Source organism: Rhinoraja longicauda, chromosome 37 (assembly GCF_053455715.1).
Source record: "Rhinoraja longicauda isolate Sanriku21f chromosome 37, sRhiLon1.1, whole genome shotgun sequence".
NCBI classification, from domain to species: domain Eukaryota; kingdom Metazoa; phylum Chordata; class Chondrichthyes; order Rajiformes; family Arhynchobatidae; genus Rhinoraja; species Rhinoraja longicauda.
The window spans coordinates 17,457,260-17,475,776 of record NC_135989.1 but is presented as its reverse complement, the minus strand read 5'-3'; the positions used below and the strand labels follow the sequence as shown (position 1 = coordinate 17,475,776).

The window sequence follows — 18,517 nt, the reverse complement described above, 5'->3', positions numbered from 1 at the left end:
AAGAGAGAGGAGATGTGATGTGCCCTGCACTGCCCTGGAAAGTAAGGGCTTGGTCACAATGCCAGGGGTCTGTCCCCTCCTCCATCATTGGGCTGGTGCATGCAGATAGGTTCAACTACACCAGCTATCAGAATCTTGGCACCAGGCTTGGTCTTGCCTTCAATCACCATCCTGTCCAGCTTCTCATTTACTGACCACCAGGGGACTGGAACCAAAGTTCCCCCATTGTTGAACCAACTGGATTCTCCCCATAACCCAGAACAAGAACGGTCAACTTAGAATCAGTCGAGTCTAACCTGTAGCGACAACAACGCTCGCTGCGGGAGAGAGTTGTGAGAGAGAGGCTTACATGCAGTGAAGTGGCCATGGATCTGATGTACCAGGTCAGTCATGTAGCTCGGACCAACTAGCCATGCTGACCAAGATGTCCCACCTGCACCAGTTCCACCTGTCTGCATTTGGCCCATACCCTAAACCTTTCCTATCCATGTATCTTCACAAATGTCTTTTAAATGTTGTGATAGTACCTGTCTCAACGACCTCCTCTGATAACTCATTCCATATATATATATATTTGTGTGAAAAAGTTCATGATAGGAGCAGAGTTAGGCCATTCAGCCCATCAAGTCTATGCTATTCAATCATGGCCGATCTATCTTTCCCTCCTAACCCCATTCTCCTGCCTTCTCTCTATAACCCGACGCCCGTACACAGCAGCAAGCACGATCCCGTCTGACCGAAGGCAGTGCAAGTCTTAAAGTAGTGCGTTAGTTGGGATTGTCAGTCACTGCGCAGGGCAGCCAGAAGCTCCCACAAGCTGAGACAAGCAAGGCAATGCAACCCGTGACCGTGCCACTTTGGGCCTGTATTCCCCAATGCATCCGGCTCTGAGTGGGGGAGAGAGGGAGCTAATTACATTTAATTATGCCGGTATACAAGTGATATGTTCTTTTGTAAATATGTCCTATTTTAAGGGAGGTGTAAAACAGATTGAGGTGGATCATATTCCTGCAGGAAGCGACCCCACACATTATGGGCAGCAGCTGTAACTAGTGGCACGGTGGCGCAGGGGCAGAGTTGCTGCCTTACAGCGCCAGAGACCCGGGTTCAATCCTGACTACTGGACTGTCTAGAGTTTGTACGTTCTCCCTGTGACCTGCGTGGGTTTTCTCCAGGTGCTACGGTTTCCTCCCACATTCCAAAGACGTACGGGATTGTAGGTTAATTGGCTTGGTAAAATTATAAATCGTCCTGAGTGTGGGTAGGATGGTGTTAGTGTGAGGGGATCGCTGGTCGGTGCGGACTCGGTGGGCAGAAGGGTCTGTTTCCGTGCTGAATCTCTAAACTAAACTGTTGTGGAAGGTGCCTGGCCCCTTGAGTCACCCCAAGGCTCGAGTGGTGCCTGTTACTAACAGGCTGTCAGCAGGCCACCTGTTCGAAGACCATACACCGCCTGTTTGGATAAGTTAAATGCTCCAGAATCCTTGGCATCAGACTCTGAAACACTAGAGCAAGCCAGGGATTAATTATATACAAATCATCTTAACTTAGAGCAGCAGTTGAAGTTACAAAAAGGCCACGGGTTAAAGTTCACCTTGCATTCCGTGCAGGGACCTTGGACTCGTGTGTCGCTGGTATGTGTGGTGTTTGTCACTGGCCTTCTAGCCCTGTCTCATCACCTCCTCACCCCGAGAGGAAGAGGAGGAAGGAGATGTTTTGTTTCGTTTAGTTTAGAGATACATTATGGGAACGGGGCATTCGGCCCACTGAGCCCCGACTGCCAATCGATCACGCTAGTGCTGGGCTATCCCACTTTCTCATCCACTCCTTACACACTAAGGGCACAGAGGCCGATTAACCTGAAAAAACCCGCACGTCTTTGTGAAGTTTGAAACAGTATGGGAACAGGCCCTTTTGCCCAATGAATGCATACCGGCTCAATCATCCATCCACAGTTCTGTTATCCCACTTTCACATCCACTCTACACATTTTGTGGACCGATTTATAGAGGCCAATTAATCTACAATCCCATGATGATGGGCAGATGGAAGAAACCCATGCTTTCACAGGAAGAACGTACAAACTCCACACAGTCAGGAGTCGAGGTCAGGATGGACCTTGGAACTCTGGTGCTGTGAGCCAGCTGCTCTACCACGTGTACCCATGTGCCATTCCTCATGTATTTGCCCCCCATTTCATTCCACCTCAGTACTTAAACTGCTTCTCCATCGCATTTTAACCAACGGCGAGGCCAGCAACCAGCTTCTCCCCTGTGGCACAGCGATAGAGTTGCTGCCTTACAGCGCCAGAGACCCAGGTTTGATCCTGACTACGGGCGCTGTCTGTATGGAGTTTGTACGTTCTCCCCGTAACCTGCGTGTGTTTTCTCCGAGATCTTTGGTTTCCTCCCACACTCCAAGGTTTGTAGGTTAATTGGCTTGGTATAAATGTAAAATGATCCCCAGTGTGTTGGGATAGTGTGCGGGGATCGCTGATCGGTGCAGACCCGGTGGGCCAAAGGGCCTGTTTCCACTCTGTATCTCTAAACTAAACTAAACTCTAACTGTCTCTGAGACACGGGATTTTCTATACTTATATGTTCAGCTCCTTTCAGGATCTCACTCCTCCCTCTCACTTCCTCCAGTCCCACAAGCCGCCAATCTTTCCAGCTTCCCAATTCCAGGTTTTTATCCATCTCCCATTCCTTGAGTTCTGGAGATCCTCCCTAAGGCTGCCACCTTCCTTCACCCTTAAAGCTCAGGTCACCAATCCTAAAGACTCCGTTTTGGCTCTAGCTCACTTTTGTTTGCAATAAAAGGATCTGTTATAAAGTTCACATGTAGTTTAGTTTAATTTAATTTTGAGATACAGCGGGGAAACAGGCCCTATGGCCCACTGAGTCCGCGCCGACCAGTGACCCCACACATTAAATTTCCCCGGTGTGGGACGAATCAAGGAATATATTATTATTATTATTATAACACTGTCCTACACACACTAGGGACAATTACCATTTTACTGAAGTCAATTAACCTACAAACTCGTATATCTTTGGAGTGTGGGAGAGAACTGGAACACCCAGAGAAGACCCTCCCTGGTCACGGGGAGATGTACAAATTCCATACGGTCAGCACCCGTGGTCAGGATTGAACGCGAGTCTCTGGCGCAGTAAGGCAGCAACTCTACCGCTGCACCACCGTGCGTGCTGAACTATAATCAGTGTCCAGAAACTTTCTCTGGATTGCCAACGAAGGCTGTAACATGAGGAAAGTTGGCTCTGGAGGACGCATGCACGCACTCATCAGTCACTGCACGCAGTAAAAACAGACAGGCCGTGTGCTGACCCTGTAAAGTACATACAGCTTACCTCCTCTCAACACCTTCTACATGTCCCATAGTTTTGGTCCTCGAATTAACTATTTGCATCATCCACATATCCTGTATCTTGATCTCATTTTTTAAAAGGGGATGCCAATTGTGCCTCCATCAATTTACCCCACGGGGGTTCACCTTACTGCTTCCATTTTCAGTTCCACGTTACTCTAACAGTAAATAAATCCATCAGTTTGACCTAGTCCTGGGATCTCAAGGGCACCCTGATCACCAGCACAGTTTAGAGTTTGGAGGTAAAGGTTGAGAGATACAGCTTTGGAAACAGGCCCTTCGAGTCCACGCCCACCATCGATCAGCCGTACCGTTGTTCTATGTTATCCCAATTTCACATGCATTCCCTGCACACTACTTACAATTTACAGAAGCCAATTAATCTACAAACCTGCACGTCTTAGGGATGTGGGAGGAAACCGGAGCTCCCGGAGAAAGCCCACACAGACACAGCACCCACGTTCAGCACTGGTGGTGTGAGGCAACAGCTCTACTGCTGCCCACTGTTATAAAGAGGTCGTTGTCAAACACACCCCCAAAACAAAAGGTGCAGAACCCAAAATCCATACGCAACTATGCTGCCAGGCGTAAATTCCACAGCGTTACTTCAAAGATACGAGCACATATATTAGGCTTTTGTATTAACTAAAGAAGCACGTTATTCCAAAAACGCATAAATCAAAGCTGTGTAAAAGGCGCCTGTATATTCTGTATACAAAGTGCACAGTATTGTATACTCTCCACACAGGACTAAGTGCATTTGAATGAGAGGGGGAATGTCAAGCGTCCACAACAACATGCTTCTGCTTGCACTACTATGATCTGGTTCCCTAATATAACTGATGTTTTATTGTACTATTGATTATTGCATAATTATTTGTGGTGTTGTTAATAATGTGCCTTCTATTGTCACGTGACAATTAAACACATTTGGTGCCTCTCTTTTTCACTACTTAAAATCTCTTCCTGCTCTAATAAACAATCAACCTGAAACCCCTTTGGTTCCTGCGAGACCTGTGGAGTATTTGGAATTAATCCGTGTTTTCATTTCAGATTTTCCACACCCACTTTAGTAACCTTTATCTGCACAGTTAATGATAACCCCTTTTATTTTCCATTCTTTAAGCCACGGTCCATAAGACCTGAAGATATAGAAGCATGGCAATCAATCCCTCTGAGAAACTCCCACCTGGTTCCGACCAACCGTGGATAACCTGGCGCAGTCTCAACAGACTGTGGACAGGCGTGGGGAGGAGCAAACCGAACATGCTGAAGTGGGGATATACTGAAGATGTGGCAGACTGCGAGTGTGGACGGGACCTCCAGATTATGGAACATCTCCTGAGCTGTGACATGCTGCATGACACACGCACTGTAAAGGATCTTGCAGAGGCCAACGATGTTGTACTAAAATTTGCTCGCTATTGGCAAACAGTTGTGTGATGACACGAACAAATTTTAAAAAGAAGCAAAATTAGGCCATTCGGCCCATTGAGTCTGCTCCACCATTTGATCATGGTTGATCTATTTTGCACTCTCAATCCCATTCTCCCCCTTCTCCCCATAACCTTTGATGCCCTTACTAATCAGGAATTTGAATTCATTTCTCAAAATGCCATGGTGTGATGATATAAACAGTGATGTGAGCTACCAGGACATGCTCACCTGCTGGCCGAAGATTCCTCAGCGCCACATGGATTGAGAAGTTTCCGATTTGACATAACTATAAAAACGAAGAGAGACATTCTGTTAGAAAATGTTGTGTGAAGGTTGTTGAGAGCGCAGGTACAGCAGTTTACAATTGGTTGGGTATTGGGGGGAGTCTGGGCCCCACCATCCCTGGACCAACATCACAGCTGGACGAGGGACACCACTCACAGCACAAGAGAAGTCAAACCGCCAGATGAAGAATCTGGGTGTTCAGGATAAGAATTTCATTGTTCTATCTAAGGCCTGGATAGAGTGGATGTGGAGAGGATGTTTCCAGTAGTGGGAGAGTAGGACCAAAGGCCATAGCCTCAGAATAAAAGGAAGGAGATGAGGAGGAATTTCTTTAGTCAGAGGGTGGTGAATCTGTGGAATTCTTTGCCACAGAAGGCTGTGGAGGCCATGTCAATGGATATTTTTAAGACAGAGATAGATAGATTCTTGATTAGTATAGTGGTCAGGGGTTATGGGGAGAAGGCAGGAGAATGGGGTTGAGAGGGAGAGATAGATCAGCCATGAATGAACGGCAGAGCAGACTCGATGGGCCGAATGGCCTAATTCTGTTCCTATGACACATGATCTTATGAATCTTGATTGGAATGGGAAAGTTCGGCCAAAGGGCCTGTTACTGTGCTACATGACTAATAATATTTCATTGTAAATAAAACTATTTTAATATAATTTTTACAATTTAAAATTACAATGCAAATAATTGCCCAATTTTTGTTAATGCCTTTTGTTTTAAACCAACATAACCCCATAGCAACTACTTAATAAATGTCAAATTGTAATTTCCATATATTGGAGGAAACTCACCAGAAATATGGCAAATGCTATTTTCACTTGTTTATCTCCATAGGCTGAAAGAAAATAGGAAATTCATCAGATTATGCAGAAGACAAGAGCAATTGCCAATCCACACCCCTCCATCATTCTGCCCTTTGACAACCAAGTCATCTAAATGTAGTTGTGTGGGAAGGAACTGCAGATGCTGCTTTAAACCAAAGATTGACACAAAAAGCTGGAGTAACTCAACGGGACAGGCAGCATCTCTGGAGAGATTGAATGGGTGACGTTTCGGGTCTCGTGGGTCTCGATCTTCCTTCTAAATGTAGTTGTTCACCAACTGTCAGAAACCTTAGAGCTTTGTAAACAGTGAGAGGAAACTGAAGGTGGAGGAGAATCGTAAAATACCATATGTTAACTCGATTGGTGGCAAGAGGTACACAAAGTGAGGGACTGTCTGCCTTGTGTGGATATAGGTTACAGTGGTGGCACAGAGGTTAAATATTAGCAGAGCACCAACCAACTAGACTGACAAACCGGAAACACAAGTTTGCATCCCTCCACAGCAACTGAATGGATGATCCATCTTGGCTTCATCCCAAGATCCCCACCCTCACCACTTGATATCAATATAGAGAGCTTCAGATACAGCAAACCCGTCAAAATCCTGGTTGTAGCACTGAAGACTTGCACGACAGAATAGTTCAACAGTAGTTTATTTGTCACATATGCAACTGCACAGTGACATTCTTTTTGCATACACCTCTCGTTTTTAAAACATTGCAAGTACGCACTGTTTTATGAATAACTGTCCCAAAACGGTGCTAATAGTGTTTAATTGCCCGAAGGTTGAAAGGAAGAAGCTGCTCCAGAGACAACAGCAACAACTTAAACCCTTCCTCACCCAAGTGTCGAAACAAGAAACTGCAGCAGATGCTGGTTTACAAAGGTCACAAAGTGCTCGAGTAACTCAGTGGGTCAGACAGCATCTATAGGAAAACAAGGATAACTAAAGAAGGGATCCGATCCGAAACGTCACCTATCCATGTTCTCCAGAGATGCTGCCTGACCCGCTGAGTTACTCCAGCACTCTGTGAAACGTCACCTATCCATGTTCTCCAGAGATGCTGCCTGACCCGCTGAGTTACTCTGTGTCCTTCACCCAAGTGTCCATTGTTTGAGGGAGCCGGCCCGAGGCTGCCCTCACCTCACTTTCTTACCCTCCCCACAGTTATGAGTAGAAGAGGATTTAAGGAATGGAACAATTGTGATGTGGCTGTGAGATAGAGAACCGCGATTCATGGTCTCCAGTCTGTCTACCTGTTTTACTTTTGTGCATTGCACTCCTGTGAAGGGGCAGCACGGTGGCGCAGCGCTAGAGTTGCTGCCTTACAGCGCCAGGGACCCGGGTTCGATCCTGACTACGGGTGCTGTCTGTACGGAGTTTGTACGTTCTCCCCGTGGCCTGCATGGGTTTTCACAGAGATCTTCGGTTTCCTCCCACACTCCAAAGACGTGCAGGTTTGTAGGTTAATTGGCTGGGCAAATGTAAACTAGTCCCGAGTGTGTGTTAATGTGCGGGAGATCGGTGGTCGATGCGGACTTGCTGGGTCAAAGGGCCTGTTTCCACACTGTATCGCTCAACTAAACTACTTTGGGAAAGGAACAACAATGGTGTGGTGGCGAGATAGAGAACCTGGATTCATGGTGTGCTAGTGCAGCAGGTGGTGTGACTTACCGGGCGGTGTATAGAGGGGGTGGTTGATGTGATACGCCAGCCAGGCTGCAAACCCCCAGTAGTAGGTACAATTCTAAAGGCGGAGGAAACAAAGGGTAAAGCAGTACTCACAGACAGAATGTGGGATTAAAGTTAACAGAAAGGGCGAATACTTCAATCAAGCCCACATACTCATTAATATGGAGACAGAAGGAACTGCAGATGTTGGAATCTTGAATAGCAAGCATGGAATACTGTAGTAACTCAATGGGGCAGGCAGCCACTGGTCTGTATGGACTCAGTGGGCTGAAGACCCTGTTTACATGCTGTATCTCTACAGTAGCTAAAACTAAACTAAAAATGGGCATGAGTCAATGCAGGGGAGGTGGAAAAGAAACAAGACACCCACAGGATGTTTCAGCTTATAGTTACTGTGCTTTTTTAGAAGGTATTTATTCACAAAATGCTGGAGTAACTCAGCAGGTCAGGCATGCATCTCAGGAGAGAAGGAATGGGTGAGATTTCGGGTCGAGACCCTTCTTCAGTCTCGACCCGAAACGTCACCCATTCCTTCTCTCCTGAGATGCTGCCTGACCTGCTGAGTTACTCCAGCATTTTGTGAATAAATACCTTCGATTTGTACCAGCATCTGCAGTTATTTTCTTATACTACCTGTGCTTTTTTAGAAGATTTGTGTATGAGCACTTTGGGACAAGGTCTGCCATGTCCAATGACAGCTGTCCAAACAGATGCAGGCAAACTCTTAAATTGTGTTGACACCAGAGGGCATACACCTGTATGAGCCTGATTGGAACATATTTAAAACCGTTGGCGATGCCTAACCTTGCAATTATTCCGAAAAAACACACACAACCAGCTCCCCTGTAATTTGTCTTAAAACCGAACTGCCCGAGGACCAGGTTGAAAGGTAGTGTCATTCCAACGGGCTGCATCACAGCACATATTTTGCTGGTAACGTGATATCATCTGGAGTTTGTACCAAAAGGGATCAGATCAAATTCAGTACAGATCAACAGTTTTGAACCAGACGCAATAAACTGCAGGCGCTGGAATCTTGAACAAACCGCAAAAGTACTGCAGGAACTCAGAGGGTCAGGGAGCATCTGTGGAGGAAACGGACAGACAATACTTCAGGTCGGGACCCTTCTTCAGACTGGAAGAGTCTTGATCTTCCACTTCCAGTGAAATGCAAGGCATGTTTATTTTGTGGAGGGAACCCTGAGGCGAAGTCTTGCATCAACATCGTCGCCTGCACCAGAGTGTAGTCAGTGTAGTTGCAATGTTCACTCCAGCTCACAACGGTTAATTTGTAAAAATAATACCACAGGAAGTGCAAGATTAAATCTGGCGAAAGGCGATCCACCTGAAATGTCCACGGTCTTCCTCTCACCATAGCAGCTGCTCGTGCACAGCACATCCAGCACGTTCTGTCCTAACTTTAGTTTTAACAATGAAGATTGGTTATAAATGAAATTCATATTCCCCTCAGCTCACCAGATGCATACCAATTCAGGGCGGCACAGTGGTAGAGCTGCTGCCTGACAGCGCCAGAGACCCGGGTTTGATCCTGACCATGGGTGCTGTCTGTACGGAGTTTGTACGTTCTCCCCGTGACCGCATGGATTATCTGGGTTCTCCACTTTCCTCTCACATCCCAGGTTTGTAGGTTAATTGGCTCCGGTAAAATTGTAAATTGTCCCTAGTGTGTGGGATAATGTTAGTGTACAGGGTAATCGCTGGTAGGCACGGACTCGGTGGGCCAAAGGGCCTGTTTTCTCACTGTATCTCTGAAGTCTAAAAGTCTAATTTCATGTCCCCTGGCCAGGCAGGTAAAAAGCTCTGTGCAGAAGAAAACAACCTAAAGAGTAAACATAACACAGGTAAACATTTACCTTAAAGATGTTTCGTAGAGGCATTGTACCGTGGGAAAAGCGGTGAACAAACAATGTCTCTAGCAGCCTCTTGATATAGTGGAAGGAGTGGCAAGCAGCAGCCAGGCTGTGGGAAGGAGAGCAAGAGAAGGGTTAAACTCAATAGACAATAGGTGGAGGAGGAGGCCATTCGGCCCTTCGAGCCAGCACCGCCATTCAATGTGATCATGGCTGATCATTCTCAATCAGTACCCCGTTCCTGCCTTCTCCCCATACCCCCTGACTCCGCTATCCTTAAGAGCTCTATCCAGCTCTCTCTTGAATGCATTCAGATAATTGGCCTCCACTGCCTTCTGAGGCAGAGAATTCCACAGATTCACAACTCTCTGACTGAAAAAGTTTTTCCTCATCTCCGTTCTAAATGGCCTACCCCTTATTCTTAAACTGTGGCCCCTTGTTCTGGACTCCCCCAACATTGGGAACGTGTTTCCTGCCTCTAACGTGTCCAACCCCTTAATAATCTTATACGTTTCGATAAGATCTCCTCTCATCCTTCTAAATTCCAGTGTATACAAGCCTAGCCTAGTAAACCTACGCTGCACGCCCTCAATAGCAAGAATATCTTTCCTCAAATTTGGAGACCAAAACTGCACACAGTACTCCAGGTGCCCACCACATAACGTTGCAATCTGGCAGAGCATTACTTAGCAACGTTGGTACGAGCTGGGGTTACTCATTGAAAGCAACATGTAAAAATAACATGCATCAGAGAACAGTCACGGTAACCCACATACAATCCCTGAGTTCCTCAGTCATAGAGTCATCCAGCATGGAAACAGGCCCTTCGGCCCAACTTGCCCACACCAGCCAACATGTCCCATCTACACTAGTTCCACATTCCTGCTTTTGGCCCATATTCCTCCAAACCCGTCCTACCCATGTACCTGTCTAAATGTTTGTTAAACGTTGCAATGGTACCGGCCTCAACTACCTCCTCTGGCAGCTTATTCCATACACCTATCACCCTTTGCGTGAAAAAGTTACCCCTCAGGTTCCTATTAAATCTTTCCCCCCACGCCTTAAACCTATGTCCTCTGGTTCTTGATTCCCCAACTCTGGGCAAGACTCTTTGCGTCTACCCGATCTACTCTTCCCATGATTTTGTACACAAGTAATAGCACAAATGTAACTAGAAATCCAATGAATCCTTTACCACTTCAAAAAGAAACCTATCAATTTTTTGGTATATTTGTCTCGTTCTAAGTTCCGCAACCCCCCCCCCCCCTCCTCTTTTTGGTACCTTTTCCTTTCCTTTTTAACTCCCTCCAAATATGGAGACATTTCTTGTGGCCATTAGATCTCTGCTGCCCGGTAATAATGAAGAACAGTCATGACCAAAACTGTTACTCATCCACGTTCTCCAGAGAAGGTGCCTAACCCGCTGAGTTACTCCAGCACGTTGTGTTCACAAAGGTAGTGAACCTTCGACAACTGCTGAAATCCTTGTAGTGTTTGGATTATTTAAACCTCGGTGAATGATAATAGATTGGTCTCAGTAATTTGACAACATTTAACTTACTGCACGACCGAATGTGGACTTGTGGTGAAAGCATATTTCGGACCATAAATAAAGGGCAGCCGGAAATAGAAGAGCAGGTAAATGAGCAGAGGCCCAGCATACTCAGTGAGAAACACCTGCAGAGAAATAACAAAGCACATCACATGTTGAGCTATTGCATTGTACCACTCGCCTGCACATCTAGGGGGTAATGTAGAAGGGCCAATTAACCTTCCACCCGCAAGTTATTGGGACACAGGAGGAATGTGAAGCACCCATGGGTAACTCAAGGGGTTTAGTTTAGTGACACAGCACAGGAACAGGCCCTACTGCCCACCGAGTCTGCGCCGACCAGTGATCCTCGCACATTAACACAAGCCAAAACACATTAGGAACAATTTACACTTATACCTAGTATACAAACCCAAGCCAATTAACCTACAAACCTGTACGCCTTTGGAGAGTGGGAGGAAACCGAAGATCTCGGAGAAAACCCACGCGGTCACGGGGACAACGTTCAAACTCCGTACAGACGGCGCCCCGTAGTCGGGATCAAACCCGGGTCTCAGGTGCATCATTGTGCCAGCCCTAGTCTCAGGGAGATTTGCAAACTCCACACAAACAGCACCAGAGAGGTCAGGATTGAACCTGGATCATTGATGCTGTGAGGTAGCAGCTCTATTAGCTCTGTCACTATATTGCCCTCATGGCATTGCCCTTCAGAACAGATACTAGCTGGATGTTACACATCTCACAAGTCTATTCAAAGTCGGGCAGGAGGTCAGTGTTTTGGAGAATATTCTTGCCTCAGCCACCACCACTTATCTCTGGTGTGCAGGAAGGAACTGCAGGTGCTGGTTTAAACTGAAGATAGACACAAAAAAAGCTGGAGTAACTCAGTGAGTCAGACAGCATCTCTGGAGAAAAGGAATAGGAGGCGTTTTGGGTCGAGACCCTTCTTAAGACTCTGAAGAAGTCTGAAAAATGGTCTCGACCCAAAATATCACCTATTGCTTTTTTCCAAAGATGCTGTCTGACCCTCCAGTTACTGGAGTTACTCCAGCTTTTTGTCTCTATCTTCGACCACGTATCTCTGGGCTGGATGCAGAATTGATAAGTAAACAGCTGAACACAATAATTATATGGGATCATAACTTTACTTTAGTCTTTAGAGATACATCGCAGAAACAGGCCCATTGAGCCCATGCTGATCAGCGATCACCCTGTACACTAACATTGTCCTACACACGAGGGACAATTTTATATTTTTTACCAATGAACCTACAAGCCTGTTCGTATTTGGAGTGTGGGAGGAAACCAGAGCACCCGGAGAAAACCTACACCATCACAGGGAGAACGTACAAACTCTGTATAGACAGCACCCATAGTCAGGATCGAACCCAGACCTCTGGCACTGTAATGCAGCAACTCTACTGCCGCGCCACTGTGCTGCCATGGTAAAGCATTGTTTGGTATCAGTCCTGAGGAAAGTTGTGATTATCTTTCACCCCGGATCAGAACACATAAACCAGACTGGCTCCAGTCCAATGTTGGACGTGCCGTAATTTGAACAAGCTGTTAAACAAAAGGGTCCATCTGCACTTACTGGTGACGAATCAGTTACTAGATTCACAGAGTTATGCATCACGAAACAGGCCTGACAACATTAGTGGCTGAAGCACGAATGTTATTAAAAACTTACCGTGACCCACCCAATCTGAGCACCAAGGTCTCTGAAGTAAAGAGTAGCTGTGGTACCAACAGGGAGATTCTGCAAGATTTCTTCGTCCCTCAGTGACTTCCCTTCTGTAATATGGAACAAGAGAGATAACTAAAACTGCCCCAACCAAACTGCTCCCTCTCAGTTCCCCGCATAACATAATAAAGCTCAGGGAAGAGGTCATTGATCAACCCTCTCCATCTCTTCTACACGTAGATGGCTTAAACTAGGGTGGAAATACCAAAGACTAGAGGGCATAGCTTTAAGGTGAGAGGTGCAAAGTTTAAAGGAGACGTGTGGGGAAATTTCATTTTCTTTACGCAGAGGGTGGAGGGTGTCGGGTGTCTGGAATGCGCTGTAAGGTGGTGGAAGCAGATACAATAATGGCATTTGAGGGGCTTTTGGATAGGCACATGATAATGCAGGAAACAGGGATATGGATCACATGCAGGCAGATAAGCTCGGTTTATCATGGCATCATATTCAGCAGAGACATTGTGGGCCAAAGGGCCTGTTCCTGTGCTGTACTGTTCTTTGCTCTATGTTCTGTCATTGGACCTCCCCAGATTGTCCTGCTGTTTTACATCAGTATTTTGTCAAACACTGCTGCAGTGTTGGAAAATGTGTGGTGGGACCGGTCTGGAGGCTACTCCTGAACCCTGGCTGACTGCACCAGTTTCTCCCCCCACCCACCAAAAATCATTTCACTATCTTCACACTTTGCAACTGTGTATAGACACAAAATGCCGGAGTAACTCAGCGGGACAGATAGCATCTCTGGAGGTAAAGAATGGGTGACTTTTCGGATCGAGACCCTTCTTCAGACTTTCCGTCCTAGGTTTCCTCCATTGCAGCTGTGTATCCCTTTTGGGCTCACACCCGCTTTCTACAACAAACCTTTGTCCAACAATCTGCCTATCAGGGAACCTCTTAGCCCAAGGTCATCTGTTGATGGCTGTGTTTTTTCCATCCCCTTTCCGCTTGCAGTTTTTTCTCCCCCTCTCCCACTGTAATCAGTCTGAAGAAATGTCATCTATCTATTTTCTCCAGCGATGTTGCCTGACCCGTTGAGTTACTTCAGCACTCTGTGTCTGTCTCTGGACAATGGGTTCTTTGCCCTGCCCATTTCCTATAGCTTGTGCTTTGATTCAATTTGGCCCTGGGGATTGTAGGAGGAATTAAGGCTGGAGCTCTGGAAGTGTTGAGAACCCTCTGCTGTCTTGTAAACACTTCTAAAGAAGAACTCTCGTCGACGCCAAGAGGCCCACCCTCTCAGCTCGAGCTACTCCGAAGAAGGAATGTAGACGCACAGTTTTTTTTTTTTAAACAACAATGCAAAGATACTATTTAAAATAAATGGGCTAATCCATTTTTTCACAAAAACAATAAAAGCCAGCTGCAAACAGTGGCACAATTCCTGGCAATGTCTGATTAATTTACTCCATCAATCATGCTTGAAGAAATTAAGAACTGCAGATGCTCGTTTACAAAAAAAAGACACAAAGTGCTGAAGTAATTCACCATGTCAGGCAGCATCTCTGGAGAACATGGACGGGTGACATTTTGGGTCGGAACATCTGAAGAAGGTTCCTGATCTGAAACGTCACCTCCGCATGTTTTCCAGAGATGCTGTCCGACCTGCTGAGTTACTCCAGCACTTAAGTATCTATTTTTTAAAATCATGCCCGACGAGTACTTTTACACATACAATTTACATTGTGTATCTATCCAATTGTGGTAGACACAAAATGCTCGAGTAATTCAGCGGGACAGGCAGAATCTCTGGAGAGAAGGAATGGGTGACGTTTCGGGTCGAGACCCTTCTTCAGGGTCTCGACCTGAAACGTCACCCATTCCTTCTCTCCAGAGATACCGCCTGTCCTGCTGAGTCACTCCAGCATTTTGTATCTATCTTTAGTTTAAACGAGCATCTGCAGTTCCTTCCTACACAGATCCAATAGTTGGTCTAGTTTTCTGGATATAGGATCTTGGTTTAAGCAGCAGATTACGTTGTAGTTCCAAGCTCAAGTTCAGCCTAGTCTAATCACCACCACTTCAATAGCTGACAGTGGCAACAATATTAAGTCAGGGGGCAGGTGTTTTACGAAACTACAAAGGCCAATTCCACCAGACCACACAGAGAAACACACTGCAAAATGAAAGACACACGTACATGCACACAACTGGTTGTAATTCCCTGGCTGCTGGGGAACCATTAGCATAGTCGCACAATTCTTCCACTGCCATTCAGCACAGCCCAACCTCCAAGTCTGGTTAAATTCAGACTCCTCACAGATCGCAAAGAGGAAAAATCTTTACCCCACTTTGCATTCTTGTTATAGTCATACAGCGTGGGAACAGGCCCTTCGGCCCAAATTGCACATGCCGACCAAGATCGACACCAGTCCCGCCTGTCCACGTTTGGCCCATATCCCTCTAAATCTTGTTGACCAATATCACAACTCCATTTATTTAATTTGTTCAATATCCTTTAATATTTTACCCAACCAAACAAAAAACCAAAGTGGTCTGAATTTGACACTGACACCCAGTTCTGCAGCTTTTGGGGGAAAGAGTATCTCAGGTTTCCACCATGCTTTGTATGCAGTGCTTCCAGACAGACCTCAATCCAGTCCCATTCCCTCTATACTTCAATTTTAATCCAGGTTGAGTGGATTTACCAAGTGTTCAAGGGAATGCAAAGCTTGTAAGTGACCTGCTTCATAACTTCTAGGAAAAATAACTGCAGATGCTGGTTTAAATTGAAGGTAGACACAAAATGCTGGAGTAACTCAGCGGGACAGGCAGCATCTCTGGAGAGAAGGAATGGGTGACTTTTCGGGTCGAGACCCTTCTTCAAACTGATGTCAGGGGACGGGGCGGGGCAAAGGTTACTCCAGCATTTTGTGTCTACCTTCTGCTTCATAACGTCTCCAGTGTCATTCTGGTGAATTAGCGCTTGCCTGCCCCTGGGAATCATCCTCAAGAGATCAGACAGTATTGGAATACCAGCACGGCACCACAATGTTATAGACAACCTTTCATACTTGGTGATTCATTGGAGCATTGTGGTTTTGATCACTAGGAAGCCTGGATGCGACAAGGCTTGGGATATACAGATGGCAATGCTAGATGTAATGCCACCCCTGATACCACAGCATTGGGATAGTCACCAAGCAGTGTACCGTGCTCCCTGCAGGAGAATGTGTAGGAAATAAAAACTGCAGATGCTGGTTAAAATCGAAGGTAGTTACAAAATGCTGGAGTAACTCAGCGGGTCAGGCAGCATCTCAGCATCTCTCCTGAGATGCTGCCTGACCCGCTGAGTTACTCCAGCATTTTGTGTCTACCTCCCTGCAGGAGAAGCTGGTTTGTGACTTACTTGGGTCCAGCCTGATGGATTGCCTGGCGGGGTACCATTGTGCATCTGAAACACAAGGGACAGTTATCATTAATACATATCTCCATTGCAGATGATGAGTTTACATCTTACAGGTAAAAGTGGCCAACTTAAAAATACTGGAAAATCATTACCATCTCCACTGTCTAATGGAGCCCCACTAAATTCAAACAGTTGCAAACACAATCCTTATATCACTCTTTCATCAACCTCAAAACTGTTGGTTCGGAATCTCAGGCATTCCATTATTTTGGGTAGAAACAGCATAATTTTGGAGTGTCAGCCTCTGAAGAAGGATCTTGACACGAAACGTCACCCATTCCTTCTCTCAAGAGTTGCTGCCTTACAGCCCCAGAGACCCGGGTTCCATCCTGACTATGGGTGCTGTCTGTACAGAGTTTGTACGTTCTCCCCGTGACCGTGTGGGTTTCCTCCGTGTGCTCCATTTTCCCTCCCTCACTCCAAAGACTTTCAAGTTTTTTAGGTTAATGGGCTTCGGTAAAATTGTAAATTGTCCCTCGTGTGTAGGATATTGCTAGTGTACTGAGTGATCGCTGGTCGGCGTGGACTCGGTGGGCCGAAGAGCCTGTTTCCGCGCTGTATCTCTAAAATCTAAAGTAAAGTCTACTCACTGTTCTTATGGAACATAACCTTGATCTCTCCGATCGTGGCATTTGGCTCCACCTGTTGAAAGATTTCAATAGTTAGTGCAAATAGATCACTCAGCTTCCACAGTGATGGGCATTCGGGCTAGGGAAATCAAAATAAATACCATTGGTGACACAAAATCCTGGAAACAAGGACCAACTATTTTGCTACGGCACCTGCGACAGAGGTGAAAAGGACACGTGCTTGTCTGAGGTTTGCACATTTAATGTTAAACTAAAGGACACGTGCTTGTCTGAGGTTTGCACATTTAATGTTAAACTTTTCTGGTCAAGGGACTCTGAATCTAAAAGCAGCAGCACCAATCAATGCACTCTGCACTCCTCCAACTCTGACACCCTCCTGTCGAGATCAGTTGAACCAACACTAAATATGGATCAAAGGCCTCCGTGAGAAACAGGTCACTGAGAATCCCAAATGATCTCCTGGGATAGAGTGCATGGGTTGGGAGTGAGGCACTTATGAGGCAGATGTCAACAGCAAAAGAATCAAAGGATGAAACTCTCTTCCCCAGGACTCTTCACTCTTCATACTGGCATGAATCCCGCGCCAAGTGGATTCACTTTAGAGGCTGGCACTGATGCAGGAACGTAGTTGTAAGAAGAGAGGTGAAAAACAATCTCCAGTCCTGCCAGTATTTACTTCACGGCCCCGAGCAAGCATAAAGCGGCCAGCGCCAACAAATGCTGAACTCATGAAATCAGACTAGCGATTTGGGAAACGCGTTACGTAATGGGGCAGGTTCAAGAAAACAACCAAATGACATTTTTATTTTAGGCAAGTTATAACCAGTCAGCATGTGACTGGCCAATCTGCATCCCTCAACTCATAACCAAACCAAATTATTTACCTTGTCTTATTCCTAAGGTGCCAGAAAGCCAATATTTTAGAATTACTACATTACGATACGCTTTGGGACTGATGCTGTCATCAGAGATTAGATGTTATGTGAATCTAGATTGGTTCTTTCCAAGAATTCCACCGACCATTTACCTTCGGTCTGAAGAAGGGTCTCGACCCGAAATATCACCTATTACTTCTGTCCAGAGATGCTGCCTGACGCGCTGAGTTACTCCAGCATTTTGTCTCTACCCTCAGTCAATATCTGCCTATAAGCTCCTGAAAGCTCCTAGGGCAGCACGGTGGCGCAGCGGTAGAGTTGCTGCCTTACAGCGAATGCAGCGCCGGAGACTCAGGTTCGATCCTGACTACGGGCGCCGTCTGTACGGAGTTTGTACGTTCTCCCCGTGACCTGCGTGGGTTTTCTCCGAGATCTTCGGTTTCCTCCCACACTTAAAAGACGTACAGGTATGTAGGTTAATGGACTGGGTAATATGTAAAAATTGTCCCTAGTGTGTGTAGGATAGTGCTAATGTGCGGGGATCGCTGGGCGGCGCGGACCCGGTGGGCCGAAGGGCCTGTTTCCGCTCTGTATCTCTAAATCTAAAATCTAGAAATGGCACATATACTGGCACATGGATTGATGTATGTCCAGAATCAAATAAAAAAGGAGGATGGGAACGGCAACAGGCTAGGAGAGTTGTAGCATGGGCTAGAGTAATATAGCCCAGAAACAGGCCCTTCGTTCCAACACGTCCATGCCAACCAAGATGCCCATTATTATTATCAAGAGATATTAACAGGGTGGATCAGATAACCTCACACTTTTGCCATTGGTTTATTGTT

The 18,517-nt window shown here is 46.1% G+C and overlaps 1 protein-coding gene across 1 annotated transcript in view; it reads right to left on the bottom strand.

Moving 5' to 3' along the window:
• Positions 1-18,517, bottom strand: part of tecrb (trans-2,3-enoyl-CoA reductase b) — a 37,886-nt gene that overhangs the window by 3,742 nt on the left and 15,627 nt on the right. The window contains exons 3-10 of the mRNA XM_078429615.1: positions 16,798-16,849; positions 16,148-16,192; positions 12,748-12,851; positions 11,067-11,182; positions 9,509-9,614; positions 7,617-7,689; positions 5,909-5,952; positions 5,051-5,108 (exon numbers count right to left, since the gene is read on the bottom strand). Coding sequence (XP_078285741.1) covers positions 5,051-5,108; positions 5,909-5,952; positions 7,617-7,689; positions 9,509-9,614; positions 11,067-11,182; positions 12,748-12,851; positions 16,148-16,192; positions 16,798-16,849 — 598 coding nt within the window. The remainder of the gene's footprint in view (positions 1-5,050; positions 5,109-5,908; positions 5,953-7,616; positions 7,690-9,508; positions 9,615-11,066; positions 11,183-12,747; positions 12,852-16,147; positions 16,193-16,797; positions 16,850-18,517) is intronic.